At 48.5% G+C, this 16108-nt stretch overlaps 1 protein-coding gene across 7 annotated transcripts in view; it reads right to left on the reverse strand.

Moving 5' to 3' along the window:
- Window positions 1–15325, reverse strand: part of LOC144488332 (uncharacterized) — a 54460-nt gene extending 39135 nt beyond the window's left edge. Inside the window, exons 1-4 of one of the 7 annotated variants that reach the window (XM_078206377.1) lie at window positions 15297–15325; window positions 14520–14584; window positions 11652–11792; window positions 7896–8000 (exon numbers count right to left, since the gene is read on the reverse strand). In XM_078206377.1, coding sequence (XP_078062503.1) covers window positions 7896–8000; window positions 11652–11792; window positions 14520–14566 — 293 coding nt within the window. In that variant the 5' untranslated portion in view covers window positions 14567–14584; window positions 15297–15325. Of the gene's footprint in view, window positions 1–7895; window positions 8001–11651; window positions 11793–14519; window positions 15086–15200; window positions 15245–15296 lie in introns of those variants that run through there. The other 6 variants (XM_078206376.1, XM_078206380.1, XM_078206382.1 and 3 more) reach the window with 6 other exon arrangements.
- Window positions 15326–16108: the final 783 nt, after the last annotated feature.

The raw sequence follows: 16108 nt of genomic DNA on the forward strand, positions 1-16108 counted from the left end.
TGGGGCACACCACTGGTGACCGACCTCCATTTAGAAAAAGACCCATCTATACCCACTCTCTGCCTCCTTTGGGCAAGCCAGTTCTGGATCCACAGGGCAGCAGCCCCTTGGATCCCATGCCCTCTCACTTTTTCCAGAAGCCTTGCATGGGGGACCTTATCCAACGCCTTGCTAAAATCCATATAAACCACATCTACCGCTTTCCCTTCGTCAATGTGTTTAGTCATATTTTCGAAGAACTCCACCAGGCTTGTAAGGCACGATCTGCCTTTGACAAAGCCATGCTGAGTATTCTTGAGCATACTAAACCTCTCTCAATGCTCATAAATCTTGTCCCTCAGGATCTTCTCCATCAGCTTACCAACCACTGAGGTTAGACTCACCGGTCGGTAATTTCCTGGGCTATCCCTATTCCCCATCTTGAAAATAGGAACCACATTCGCAATCCTCCAATCCTCTGGCACCTCTCCCGTCTCCATCGACGACGCAAAGATCATCACCAGAGGCTCTGCAATCTCTTCCCTTGCCTCCCACAGTAACCTGGGGTACATCCCATCTGGACCCGGAGACTTATCTATCTTGATGCCATTCAAAGATTCCAGCGCAACCTCTTTGTTAAAGTCCACATACTCAATCTTTTCAGTCCACCGCACGCCCACAGTACATCCACCCATGTCCTTCTCCTCTGTGAAAATCGAGGCAAAATACTCATTAAGCACCTCTGCCATTTCTACTGGTTCCGTACTGATTTTCCCACCTTCACCTTTTATAGGCCCCATTCCTTCACGTCTCATCCTTTTACTCTTCACATATTTATAGAACGCCTTAGGGTTTTCCTTAATTCTACTTGCCAAGGCCTTCTCGTGACCCCTTCTGGCTCTCCTAATTTCCTTCTTTAGTCCCTTCCTACAAGCCGTATACTCATCTAGATCCCTATCTTCGCCAAGCTCTCTGAAAAGCTCTGGAAAAGTGAATCGTGTGGAGGGCATAGAAGGTCTGCAGAGAGATTTGGACAGGCTGAGTGAGTGGGCGAGGATCTGGCAGATAGAGTATAACGTTGACAAATGCGAGGTTATTCACTTTGGAAGAAATAATAGCAAATTGGATTATTATCTAAATGGAAAGAAATTACAACATGCTGCTGGGCAGAGGGACCTGGGGGTCCTTGTGCATGAGGCGCAAAAACCCAGTCTGCAGGTGCAACAGGTGATCAAGGCGGCAAATGGGATGTTGGCCTATATCGCAAGGGGGATAGAATATAAAAGCAGAGATGTCTTGCTGCATCTGTACAGGGCATTGGTGAGGCCGCAGCTGGAATAGTGTGTGCAGTATTGGTCCCCTTATTTGCGGAAGGATATACTGGCCTTGGAGGGAGTGCAGAGAAGGTTCACCAGGTTGATACCAGAGATGAGGGGTGTTGATTATGAGGAGAGACTGAGCAGATTGGGTTTGTATTCGTTGGAATTTAGAAGGCTGAGGGGGGATCTTATAGAGACCTATAAGATAATGAAGGGGCTGGATAGGGTAGAGATGGAGAGATTCTTTCCACTTAGAAAGGAAACTAGAACTAGAGGGCACAGCCTCAAAATAAAGGGGGGTCGGTTTAGGACAGAGTGGAGGAGGAACCTCTTCTCTCAGAGGGTGGTGAATCTCTGGAATTCTCTGTCCACTGAAGTGGTGGAGGCTACCTCGTTGAATATGTTTAAATCACGGATAGATGGATTCCTGATCGGTAAGGGAATTAGGGGTTATGGGGATCAGGCGGGTAAGTGGAACTGATCCACTTCAGATCAGCCATGATCTTATTGAATGGCGGGGCAGACTCGAGGGGCTAGATGGCCTACTCCTGCTCCTATTTCTTATGTTCTTATGAACCTTTTGTACGTTTTCCTTTTCTTCTCGACTAGGTCCCGCACAGTTTTCGTGCACCACGGTTCCTTTAACCTACCAACACCTCCCTGTCTGCTCAGAACATTGTCCTGTAGAACCCTAGACAGACATTCCTTGAAAAACTGCCACCTCTCTTCAGTAGATTTCCCCGAGAATATCTCCTTCCAATTTACTCCACTAATTTGCTGCCTTATGTCTTCATATTTCCCCTTACTCCATATAAACGCTTTCCTAGCTTGCCTGATCCTCTCTTTTTCCAATGCAAGCATAAAGGAGATAGATTTATGATCGCTATCCCCAAGATGCTCTCCCACTGAGATATCTGACACCTGTCCAGGTTCATTGGTCAGTATCAGATCAAGTACAGCCTCTCCTCTTGTAGGCTTGTCCACATGCTGTGTCAGGAAACCCTCCTGAACACACCTAACGAACTCCTCCCCATCCAATCCCCTTACCCTAGGGATATTCCAATCTATGTTTGGGAAATTAAAGTCTCCCATCACAACAACTCTGCTATTATTGCAACTCTCCAGGATCTGTTTCCCTATCTGCTCCCCCACCTCCCTGTTACTACTGAGCGGCCTATAGAAAACCCCCAGCAAAGTGATCGACCCCTTCCCCCTCCGGACTTCCACCCACAGAGACTCTGTGGACAATCCCTCCACAGCATACACCTTCTCTACAGCTGTGACACTATTCCTGATCAGCAGTGCCACTCCACCCCCTCTCTTGCCTCCCTCCCTGTCCTTCCTGAAACATCTGAATCCTGGCACCTGTAGTATCCAGTCCTGTCCCTGAGACATTCAAGTCTCCGTAATGGCCACCACATCACACTTCCAGGCATCGATCCATGCTCTGAGCTCATCCCCTTTATTCACTATACTCCTGGCATTAAAGTAAACACATCTCAAACCTTTGGTCTGAGCTCTCCCCTTCTCTATTCCCTGTCCATCCGCCCTCTTGCACCGCCTATAACCCTTCTCTGTTTGCGAGCTACCTTCCTCGCTCTCAGTCACCTCGTCTCGATCCCCTCCCCCCAACCTATCTAGTTTAAACTCTCCCCAGTAGCCTTAGCCAACCTTCCCGCCAGGATATTGGTCCCCCTGGGATTCAAGTGCCACCCGTTTTTTGTGTACAGGTCACACCTACCCCTAAAGAGGTCCCAATGGTCCAGGAACCTGAATCCCTGCCCCCTGCACCAGTCCCTCAGCCACACATTCATCCTCCACCTCACTTCATTCCTGCCCTCACCCTCCCGTGGCACAGGCAGCAATCCTGAGATTACTACCTTTGCTTTCCTCCTTCTCAGCTGTCTCCCTAGTTCCCTATACTCTCTTTTCATGACCCCTTCCCCCTTCCTCCCCACATCAGCGGTACCAATATGTACCGCTACCTCTGGCTCCTCTCCCTCGCACCTCAGGATTTCTGGGAGTCGACCAGCGACATCCTGGATCCCGGCACCAGGGAGGCAGACCACCATCCGAGACTCCCGCCTGCCTCCGCAAAAACGCCTGTCCGACCCCCTTACCATCGAGTCCCCGATTAACACTGCCTTCCTCCTCTTTTCCTTCGCCCTCTGAGTTACAGGGCCGGACTCCACTCCGGAGACACGGCCACTGCTGCTTCCCCCAGGCGGGCTGTTCCCCCCAGCAGTACTCAGGCAGGAGTACTTGTTGTGTAGGGGCACACCCACCGGGGTGCTCTCAATCACCCGAGCTTTACCCTTCCTGGCCGTCACCCACTTGGCCTCCACCCGTGACCCTGGAGTAACCACCTGATGATAGCTCTTGTCTATCAACTCCTCATTCTCCCTTAACAGCCTAAGATCCTCGACCTGCAGTTCCAGCTCCCTAACACGGTCCCTCAGGAACCGCAGCTCGACATACCCCTCACAGCTGTGGATGTCCGGGAGGCCAGGTGCCTCCAGGACCTCCCACATCCTACACTGGGAACAACACACTGGCTTCACATTCATATTTGCCCCTTTATACCAAGGTACACAGAGAAAAGTAAATATGAAAAAACTCACCCCTGCTCGCCCAGTCCCCCGAAGCCCTGTGAGCCAAAGCCCTTATAGCTCACACTCTGCTCCCTGCTCACTCCACTGCCCGCTCCCGACGCTGCCCGCTGTATACTGCAGCCGACCTTTTACTTCGCGCACTTAAAAAACCCTTCCCAGACTCCTTAGCAGCCCACATCCGGTTAGGGCGAGAACAAACAAAGTTGCTATCTCTGGTTTGTTACCCGTGCCACGTGATAGTGAGGAGAGGAATAGGGAGAGAGAGCAGTTGAACACGTGGTTACAGGGATGGTGCAGGAGGGAGGGTTTCAGATACCTGGACAATTGGGGCTCTTTCTGGGGTAGGTGGGACCTCTGCAAACAGGATGGTCTGCACCTGAACCAGAGGGGTACCAATATCTTGGGGGGGAAATTTGCTAATGCTCTTCGGGAGGGTTTAAACTAATTCAGCAGGGGGGTGGGAACCTGAATTGTAGCTCCGGTGTACAGGAGGTTGAGAGTAGTGAGGTCACGGATGAGGTTTCAGAGTCGCAGGAGTGTACTGGCAGGCGGAAAGGTGGTTTGAAGTGTGTATACTTCAACGCCAGGAGCATCCGGAATAAGGTGGGTGAACTTGCAGCATGGGTTGGTACCTGGGATTTCGATGTTGTGGCCATCTCGGAGACATGGATAGAGCAGGGACAGGAATGGTTGTTGCAGGTTCCGGGGTTTAGATGTTTCAGTAAGTGCAGGGAAGGTGGTAAAAGAGGGGGAGGTGTGGCATTGTTCGTCAAGGACAGTATTACGGTGGCAGAAAGGACGTTTGATGAGGACTTGTCTATTGAGGTAGTTTGGGCTGAGGTTAGAAACAGGAAAGGAGAGGTCACCCTGTTGGGAGTTTTTTATAGACCTCCGAAAAGTTCCAGAGATGTAGAGGAAAAGATTGCAAAGATGATTCTGGATAGGAGCGAAAGTAACAGGGTAGTTGTACTGGGGGACTTTAACTTTACAAATATTGACTGGAAAAGCTATAGTTCAAGTACTTTAGAGGGGTCAGTTTTTGTCCAATGTGTGCAGGAAGGCTTCCTGACGCAGTATGTAGATAGACCAACAAGAGGCGAGGCCACATTGGATTTGGTATTGGGTAATGAACCAGGCCAGGTGTTGGATTTAGAGGTAGGTGAGCACTTTGGTGACAGTGACCACAATTCGATTACGTTTACCTTAGCAATGGAAAGGGATAGGTATATACCGAAGGGCAAGAGTTATAGCTGGGGGAAAGGAAATTATGATGCGATTAGGCGAGATTTAGCTGGCATAGGTTGGGGAAGGAAACTGCAGGGGATGGGCATAATTGTAATGTGGAACTTGTTCAAGGAACAGCTACTACGCGTCCTGTCAGGCAGGGAGGAAGCAGACGTGTGAGGGAACTGTGGTTTACTAAGGAGGTTGAATCTCTTGTGAAGAGGAAGGAGGAGACTTATGTTAAGATGAGACGTGAAGGCTCAGTTAGGGAGCTTGAGAGTTACAAGTTAGCCAGGAAGGACCTAAAGAAAGAGTTAAGAAGAGCCAGGAGGGGACATGAGAAGTCTTTGGCAGGTATGTCAGGAGTAAAAGAATGACTAGGGTAAGATTAGGGCCAGTCAAGGACAGGAGTGGGAAGTTGTGCGTGGAGTCTGAAGAGATAGGAGAGGCACTAAATGAATATTTTTCGTCGGTATTCACACTGGAGAGGGACAGTGTTGTCGAGGGGAGTACTGAGATGCAGGCTGACAGACTGGATGGGATTGAGGTTCATAAGGAGGAGGTGTTAGCAATTCTGGAAAGGGTAAAAATAGATAAGTCCCCTGGGCCGGATGGGATTTATCATAGGATTCTCTGGGAGGCTAGAGATTGCAGAGCCTTTGGCTTTGATCTTTGTGTCGTCATTGTCTACTGGAACAGTGCCAGAAGACTGGAGGATAGCAAATGTTGTCCCCTTGTTCAAGAAGGGGAGTAGGGACAACCCTGGTAATTATAGACCGGTGAGCCTTACTTCTGTTGTGGGCAAAGTTTTGGAAAGGATTATAAGAGATAGGATTTATAATCACCTGGAAAGGAATAATTTGATTAGGGATAGTCAGCACGGTTTTGTGAAGGGTAGGTCGTGCCTCACAAACCTTATTGAGTTCTTTGAGAAGGTGACCAAAGAGGTGGATGAGGATAAAGCAGTTGATGTGGTGTATATGGATTTCAGCAAAGCGTTTGATAAGGTTCCCCATGGTAAACGTTTGCAGAAAATACAGACACATGGGATTGAGGATGATTTAGTGGTTTGGATCAGGAATTGGCTGGCTGTAAGAAAACAGAGGGTGGTGGTTGATGGGAAATATTCATCCTGGAGTTCAGTTACTAGTGGTGTACCGCAAGGATCTGTTTTGGGGCCACTGCTGTTTGTCATTTTTATTAATGACCTGGATGAGGGCGTAGAAGGATGGATTAGTAAATTTGTGGATGACACTAAAGTCGGTGGAGTTGTAGACAGTGCAGAGGGAAGTGGCAGGTTACAGAGGGACATAGATAAGCTGCAGAGCTGGGCTGAGAGAGCTGGCAAATGAAGTTTAATGTGGAAAAGTGTGAGGTGATTCACTTTGGAAGGAGTACAGAGTACTGGGCTAATGGTAAGATACTTGGTAGTGTGGATGAACAGAGGGATCTGGGTGTCCATGTGCATAGATCCCTGAAAGTTGGCACCCAGGTTGATAGGGGTGTTAAGAAGGCGTACGGTGTGCTAGCTTTTATTGGTAGAGGGATTGAGTTTTGGAGCCAGGAGGTCATGCTGCAACTGTACAAAACTCTGGTGCGGCCGCACTTGGAGTATTGCGTACAGTTCTGGTCGCCGCATTACAGGAAAGATGTGGAAGTGTTGGAAAGGGTGCAGAGGAGATTTACCAGGATGTTGCCTGGTATGGTGGGAAAATCGTATGTGGAAAGGCTGAGGGACTTGAGGCTGTTTTCGTTAGAGAGAAGGTTAAGAGGTGACTTAATAGAGGCATACAAGATGATCAGAGGATTAGATAGGGTGGATAGTGAGAGCCTTTTTCCTCGGATGGTGATGGCTAACACGAGGGGACATAGCTTTAAATTGAGGGGTGAGAGATATAGGACAGATGTCAGAGGTAGGTTCTTTACTCAGAGAGTAGTAAGGGCGTGGAATGCCCTGCCTGCAGCAGTAGTGGACTCGTCAACATTAAGAGCATTCAAATGGTTATTGGATAAACATATGGATGATATTGGAATAGTGTAGATTAGAGGGGCTTTAGATTGGTTTCACTGGTCGGCGCAACATCGAGGGCCGAAGGACCTGTACTGTGCTGTAATGTTCTATGTTCTAAAATTGTACCCGCCTCTACTACTAACTCTGGCAGCTCGTTCTAGACACTCACCACCCTCTGTGTGAAAAAGTTGCCCCTCTGGACACTTTTGTATCTCTCCCCTCTCACCTTAAACCTGTGCCCTCTGGTTTTAAACTCCCCGACCTTTGCGAAAAGGTTGGTCGTTCAGCTCATTACAGAATGGTTGTCGCATTTCATAAATAACAACCGTGATGCTTCAACATTACTCAAGATGTCACACACTGTAACTTTTACGAATGTTGTACAGATAAGAGAAACACTTTTGTCATCATTGTTACACGTGGGGAAATATTCGAAGAGGTGACTGATCTGGCTGGGCTCCTTGCCTCAGAAAACCAGAGGGTGCAGAAAGTTAACGAGAAGTGTTTTCAGTGAGAATGAAACTTCACCTCTGGCCCTCTCTGGAGAAACACCAGACAATTCCGGAATTCATCTGTACAAACTCAACGAGCTGTGACATTCACGACTTCAGGATCTTTCCCTTCTCTCATCCTTCGACCAAAGAATGTCGTACAGAGTGTGAAACTTCTTTCATGTAAAATCTTATCATGATCCAATAATATTTTAACAAGATATTGACTGTCTTCAAACCGAGTGTCTGTGCCCCTTACCTGCCATTGGCCTTTTCACTGAGCAATGGAGGGACAACTATCCGAGGACCCCGTCTCAGATCAGTCATGGGTCTGTTTGGAACTCCATCAGGTGTAACCAACAGCCTAGGAGAGAGTTAGTTAGTGCAGAGAAGGAAAAGATCACCCAGCTAATTCCAGGAAGGCAAGAGAATATTCAGCAAAATGCAAAGCCAAATGGGAGGAGGCATGGGAGAGACAGAACCATCAGACAGGGATTACGCGGGGAGGGAGAGACAGATGTGGCTGAAAGCCACTATTGAAGTAAGCATTATTTCAGAGCTTCATGGGAATAGCAAATATGAAAACCATTTTGGGTCTCATGTTTCCTTCATTCTTTGAGAGTGTTGAGTGTTTACATTTCCTTAAATTGAAGTTTATGATCAGCATCTGTCCCAAACAGCAAGCTTCATTTTGCATTCCGATTGGAAGAATGATTGAATAAGCTTGGTGCGCATTCCCTTCATTTCAGAAGATTAAGGGTGTTTTTCACTTGACCTGTTTAAAATGGTAAAAAAATATTTGATCAGTTAGATAGAGAGAAATGATTTCCTCAGCTGGAGCCAATTCAGAACAGGGAGAAAATCAGAGCCTGGTCATTCAGAGATGTTGGGTAAGGCTATCAAAGAATTTAAAAAGAATTGTTGCGATAAGCCAGGGAAACTCCAGGCCAGTGAGTCTCACATCAGTGGTGGGACACTATTGGAGAAACTTCTGAAGGAGAGCATCTATCTCCACTTGGAGAGGCAAAGCTTGATCAGGGATAGTCAGCATGGCTTCATCAGAGGGCAGTCATGCCTACAAATTTGATTGAATTTTTTGAGGAGGTGACCAGGTGTGTAGATGAGGGTAGTGCAGTCGATGTAGTTTATACGGATTTCAGCAAAGCCTTCGACAAGGTCCCACATGGGAGACTTGTAAAGAAGGCAAATACACACGGGATACAGGGTAATTTGATAAAGTGGATTCAAAATTGGCTCAGTTGTAGGAGACAGAGGGTAATAACAAAAGGCTGCTTTAGTGACAGGAAGCCAGTGTCCAGTGGTGTACCACAGGGATCTGTGCTGGGCCCCCTATTATTCATCATTTATATAAACAACATTGATGACTATGTGTGGGGGGTAGGATTAGTAAGTTTGTGGATGACAAAGATTGGCTGGGTGGTTAACCGTGAGGCAGAGTGTCTTGGGCTACAAGAAGATAGAGATAGAATGGTGAAATGGGCAGATAAGTGGCCGATGGAGTTTAACACTGAATAGTGTGAGGTGATGCATTTGGAAGGAGTAAATTGACAAGGAAATATTCAATGAATGGTAGGACACTGGGAAGTTCTGAGGAACAAAGGGACCTTGGCATGTTTGTCACAGATATCTGAAAGCACAAGGGCAGGTTAATAGGGTGGTGAAAAAGGCATATGGCACACTCGCCTTTATCAAACGGGGTATAGATTACAAACGCAGAGAGGTCATGATGGAGTTGTATAGAACTTTGGTGAGGCCACAGCTGGAGTACTGTGTGCAGTTCTGGTCACCACATTATAGGAAGGATGTGATTGCACTGGAGGGGGTGCAGAGGAGATTCACCAGGATGCTGCCTGGGATGGAACAGTTAAGTTATGAAGAGAGGTTGCATCGGCTTGGGTTGTTTTTGTTGCAGCAGAGAAGACTGAGGGGCGACCTGATCGAGGTCATAGAACATAGAGGTTTACAGCATGGAAACAGGCCCTTTGACCCAACTTGTCCATGCCGCCCCTTTTTTTTTATAACTAAGCTAATCCCAATTGCCCGCATTTGGCCCATATCCCTCTCTACCCATTTTACCCATGTAACTGTCTAAATGCTTTTTAAAAGACAAAATTGTACCTGCCTCTACTACTACCTCTGGCAGCTTGTTCCAACACTCACCACCCTGTGTGTGAAAAAATTGCCCCTCTGGACACTTTTGTATCTCTCCCCTCTCACCTTAAACCTACGTCCTCCAGTTTTAGACTCCCCTACCTTTGGGAGAAGATATTGACTATTGAGCTGATCTGTGCCCCTCATTATTTTATAGACCTCTATATGATCACCCCTCAGCCTCCTACACTCCAGAAAAAAAAGTCACAGTCTATTCAACCTCTCCTTATAACTCAAACCATCAAGTCCCGGAAGCATCCTAGTAAATCTTTTCTGCACTCTTTCTAATTTAATAATATCCTTTCTATAATAGGGTGACCAGAATTGTACACAGTATTCCAAGTGTGGCCTTACCAATGCCTTGTACAACTTCAACAAGACATTCCAACTCCTGTATTCAATGTTCTGACCAATGAAACCAAGCATGCCGAATGCTTTCTTCACCACTCTGTCCATTTGTGACTGACTTTCAAGGAGTTATGAACCTGTACTCCTAGATCTCTTTGCTCTATAACTCTCCCCAACGCCCTACCATTAACTGAGTAAGTCCTGCGCTGGTTCGATCCATCAAAATGCATCACCTCACATTTATCATAATTAAACTCCATCTGCCATTCATCAGCCCACTGGCGCAACTGATCAAGATCCCGTTGCAATCCTAGATTACCTTCTTTACTGTCCACTATGCCACAATCTTGGTGTCATCTGCAAACTTACGAACCATGCCTCCTAAATTCTCATCCAAATTGCTAATATAAATGACAAATAACAGTGGACCCAGAGGCACACCACTGGTCACAGGCCTCCAGTTTGAAAAACAACTCTCTACAACCACCCTCTAGAACATAGAACATTACAGCGCTGTACAGGCCCTTCGGCCCTCGATGTTGCGCCGACCAGTGGTACCAATCTAAAGCCCCTCTAATCTACACTATTCCAATATTCTCTGGCTTCTGTCATCAAGTCAATTTTGTATCCAATTGGCTACCTCACCCTGGATCCCGTGGGATTTAACCTTATGCAACAACCTAACATGCGGCCTTGTTAAAGTCCATGTAGACAACATCAACTGCACTGCCCTCATCTACCTTCTTGGTTACCCCTTCAGAAAACTCAATCAAATTTGTGAGACATGATTTTCCTCTCTCAAAGCCATGCTGACTGTCCTGAATCAGTGCCTGCCTCTCTAAATCCCCTCTAGATCCTGTCTCTCAGAATACCTTCTAACAACTTACCCACTACAGACGTTAGGCTCACTGGCCTGTCGTTCCCAGACTTTTCCCTGCAGCCCTTCTTAAACAAAGGCACAACATTTGCCACCCTCCAATCTTCAGGCACCTCACCTGTAACTGTTGATGATTCAAATATCTGTGCTACAGGACCACAATTTCCTCCCTAGCCTCCCACAATGTCCGAGGGTACACTTCATCAGGTCCCGGGGATTTATATATCCTGATTCGCTTGGTGTATAAGATTATGAGAGACATGGACAGAGTGGATAAGGTGAGGGGCAGGAGGTTTGGGGGATATGAGGAAAAACGTTTTTACACAGAGAGTGGTGAGGGTCTGGAATGCGCTCCCTGGGAGGGTAGTAGAGGCGGGATGCCTCACATCCTTTAAAAAGTATCTGGATGAGCACTTGGCACATCATAACATTCAGGGCAGATGGGATTAGGTAGAAGGTCAGGTTTCTCACGTATCGGTACAGATTCAATCGGCCGAAAGGCCTCTTCTGCACTGATTCTAATATGGAGTGACGGCGGGAATATGGAGTTGACATACAGTTCAGCCACAATCTAATCAACTGAGGGACCAGACCCAAGCTACTGAATAACTTGCTTACCTGGGCAGGTACGAAGGGGAGTGCACCTTCTGCCTGTCACGCTGACTGGTTGAATGGACACGTCGATGAGGATCTCTGGCCAGATATTCATCCCATCCTGCCCGGGAAACTAAGCCAACCTGCTGTCGAATGGGATTGAAGCTGCAGAGAAACAGACGATGTATTCAGAGTCTGCGCAGGATCACTGCCTGACCAACCTACGCTCAGCTGCTAGCCCTTTCGCTGGGGTCAGAAGGTTGTGGGTTTGAGTGCCACTCCAAAGACTTGAGCAAAGTCTAAGCCAACACTCACAGTGATGTACTGCTGTATGGATCTAAAGCCCGCTGGTGAAGTGGAATTGTCACTGCACTAGTAATCCAGAGATCCAGGGCAAGGCTTAGGGACCCAGGCTCAAATCCCACAGTGGCTAGAATGATGATAATGGAAACTGTCATCGATTGAAAAGCCTACCTGGTTCACTAATATCCTTTAGGGAAGGAAATCTGCCATCCCTTATCTGCTCTGGCCTACATGTGGCTCCAGATCCACGGCAATGTGGCTCTCAACTGACCAAACAAGCCACTCAGTTCAAGGTCGGCCCTGTGGTTAACACTGCTGCCTCACAGCTTCAGGGACCTGGGTTCATTCCCAGCCTTGGGCGACTGTCTGAGTGGAGTTTGCACGTTCTCCCCGTGTCTGTGTGGGTTTCCTCCAGGTGCTCTGGTTTCCAATGATGCGCAGGCTAGGTGGATTGGCCATGGTAAAATTGCCCTTGTGTGTCCAAAGGTGTACAGGTTAGATGGATTAGCCATGGAAATGTGGGATTTCAGCGATAGGGTGGGGGAGAGGGCCTGGGTAAAATACTCTGTCAGAGAGTTGGTGCAGACTCGATGGGCCGAATGGCCTCTTCTGCACTGTAGGTATTCTCTGGACCGTAAGGGCAATAAATGCTGGTGCAGCCAGCAATGCCCACGTCCCATGAAATAATAAAAAAGGTTGCCACAAAGAACAATAACTTGAATGAAAATGTAACAAGAAAGAGAAGTCAATTTTAAGATCTAAATAGATTAATTTTAAAGTCTGAAAATGTTCCAGATCCAACATTATTTCCCAAGACTATTGAGAGATTTCATGAATTAATTGTAAAGTGCAGGAATCCAAAGAAGCCTTCAACCGCAGTGAGAGAGGGGGCTGCAGGACCTGTCATTCCAGTCCTCTCTCCTCTCAAGCAGAGAAGCTTTATCAGATGGTTTCCTCTGATGATTCTTGCCCTGAATATGATGGTGTTCTCTTTCCTCTTGATATAACTGGGTGTTGAGTCTGTATTGGTTCAACGTTAAGTTGAAGATAGAAAAGCAATACTGACATAAAGTTTAGGAATGTCTAACGTCTTCAGGAAACTCTATATTTGCCAGTCCGGTGCATCAAGGCAGCAGGAGAGCAAGTGAAGCATTTTGGAAAGAAAGGACAAATGAAAGGGATAAAAGTTTCAGTGGCCTTAAGGCAGTATCAGTTTAAAAATGACAGGTGCCCACTAAAAGTAGACTCAAATTTCCATATCATCATTTAAAGAATTGGATCCATAATGTAGGCATCTAACCAAATGGCAAGTATTAAGTACTTTAACAGATAATATTAGAGTCATAGAGGTATACAGCACAGAAAAGGCCCTTCGGCCCATTGCATCTGTGCTGGTCAGTCAAACCACCCAACTATCCTCATTCCATATTCCAGCTCTTTGCCCAATATTGTGAATGGATGACTTCTGAAAGGGCCAAAGGTATCTCCCATCTCCTTTCTTGTGGAAATGAGTGACTTCAATTCTGCAATTTACTGTATTCTACTACCCATATCCTGTCAGGGTCATCTACAATGTAGCTGACACACAGGCAAAGCTCCAGCTTGACAACAACAGGCTGTAATTATCCCAGATAGATAAGGTAGAGATTCACCCTGCCACGTGGTAGTGGTGGAGGAAGTGGAGGCTGAGTATGAGTGGTCACAACACAGTTCAGTTTCACACATGCACTGATGAAATCCAGCAGCATCAGTGCCATTTGTAATAACACTGGAAAGTTAGAGTGAATTATTCTCCACGCGACAGGCATTGCACTCTACTATGAAGACTAAGGAAATTTGGCATGTCAGCTACGGCTCTCACCAACTTTTACAGGTGCACCATAGAAAGCATTCGTTCTGGTTGTATCACAGCTTGGTATGACTCCTGCTCTGCCCAAGGCCACAAGGAACTACAAAAGGTCGTGAATGTAGTCCAATCCATCACGCAAACCAGCCTCCCATCCATTGACTCGGTCTACACTTCCTGCTGCCTCGGCAAAGCAGCCAACATAATTAAGGACCCCAAGCACCCCGGACATTCTCTCTTCCATCTTCTTCCGTCGGGAAAAAGATACAAAAGTCTGAGGTCACGTACCAACCGACTCAAGAACAGCTTCTTCCCTGCTGCCATCAGACTTTTGAATGGACCTACTTTGCATTAAGTTAATCTTTCTCTACACCCTAGCTATGACTGTAACATTACATTCTGCACTCTTGTTTCCTTCTCCATGAATGGTATGCTCTGTCTGTATGGCGCGCAAGAAACAATACTTTGCACTGTATACTAATACATGCGACAATAATAAATCAAATCTATAATGAAAACAGAAAGTTCTGGAAGGTCTGGCAGCCTCTGTGGAGAAAGGGTTAATGTCTTCAGTCAATCTGAAAGGAAGCTAACTCCGTTCTGAAGTCAGATTTGAATTAAAAGCTTTACGCTGTTTCTCACTTTCTTCACAGATGCTGTCAGACCTGCTGAGTATTTCCAGCATTTTCTGTTTTGATTTCAGATTTCCAGTTTTTTGGTTTGTATTTTAGCACTTTCTGTACCTTTCCCGTCGATCACTGCAGGCTTTCTCCGTTTTAGAATTTGCCATGAATCATGGTTTCAAACCCTATTTAAAATAAATTTCAGAATAAAGAGAAGTCCAGCAGACAGCACAGATTATTACCCAGCCCTGGCTGTCTTGTGAAGGTGAACCTTTTTCTTGAGGTAGTGTGATGAAGGTACTCCAATCATAGATGAGGAGTAATGTATCCTTTCAAATGTAGTTGTGTGGGGAAAGCTTTGTCAGTGTATGTCCCTTTAAGTTTGATTGCATGGTCACATACACTGTATTTATCCTGGAATGGGGCTTCTGTGCAGCCAATGCCTTTATGCAATTTAGCGGGAAGATTGGTCAGGCATTCTGGGATTTTGGCCCAGTTGTTTTCCAATGAAGTGGGTTTGGTGTGGCTGGGCAGTGGCATTGACTGTCCCGCAACCTCTTTCACATGGCTGACCAGACCTCTCCCTGCACTGCTCCATGACACTCCCCCAATTCAACTGCCGCAAGAGCGCTTTCTGCAACACTTGCCCTTCACATGGAGCTGGGCTCCACTTTGACACGTGTCAGTGAGGCTCCCCATTCCCCCCCAGTGTCCCTGTGCTGTGTAACATCAGAGACAACCTCTGCCCAGCTCCAGCCCAGCTCCAGCCCAGGCCCAGGCCCCCCTCTCCCTCATCCTCACCACAGGCTGAGCCACATCCCCCTCCATCACCAGGAGCCTCCCCTGCGGCTCCATCCTGCCGGCCCATCCGCCGCACCCTGCCCCCTGCTCCTTTACCGCCTCGCACCCAATCTTCCCCCCAGCCCAGCGCCCCCCGGCCCCGGCCCCGGCCCGCAGCCTCTCCCCGCCCCCCGGGGCCTCCCTGGTTGGTGTGGATCCTCCAAACACGAGCGGTGGATTCTGGGAGTCCTGCATTGGGGGCGGAGCCAGAGGCCGGGGGCGGGGCTCTGAGGCCGGGGGCGGGGTCTGCCTTTGACTCGACCCAGGCCCCGGTCCCTTGTGCGCCTGCGCGGTCCGACGCCGCGGGGCTCTCTGGGTAGATGGCGGCCCCCAGGAGAGGTCGATAAGGGAGAGGCGGCGCTTCCCGCTCCCGGCATCATGTCCGCAGCGCGGGTGAGTGAGAGAGAAAGCGGCAAACAGCAGAGCGAATACTGCAGTGAGTGGCGCAGCGGAACTCCTATCCCCCCTACCCCACCTTCCTCCCTCTCCCCCTCCCCCCCCACACCCACCCCCCCCTCACATCCACCCCCCTCACACCCACCCCCCCCCCTCACCCCCCCCCCCCCTCACACCCCCCCCCCCTCACACCCCCCCCCTCACACCCACCCCCCCCCTCACACCCACCCCCCCCCTCACACCCACCCCCCCCCCTCACACCCACCCCCCCCCCCTCACACCCACCCCCCCCTCACACCCACCCCCCCCTCACACCCACCCCCCCCTCACACCCACCCCCCCCCTCACACCCACACCCCCCCCTCACACCCACCCCCCCCCCTCACACCCACCCCCCCCCCTCACACCCACCCCCCCCCCCCCTCACACCCACCCCCCCCCCTCACACCCACCCCCCCCCCCTCACACCCACC

This window comes from Mustelus asterias, unplaced genomic scaffold (genome assembly GCF_964213995.1).
Source record: "Mustelus asterias unplaced genomic scaffold, sMusAst1.hap1.1 HAP1_SCAFFOLD_1470, whole genome shotgun sequence".
Classification (NCBI taxonomy): Eukaryota; Metazoa; Chordata; class Chondrichthyes; order Carcharhiniformes; family Triakidae; genus Mustelus; species Mustelus asterias.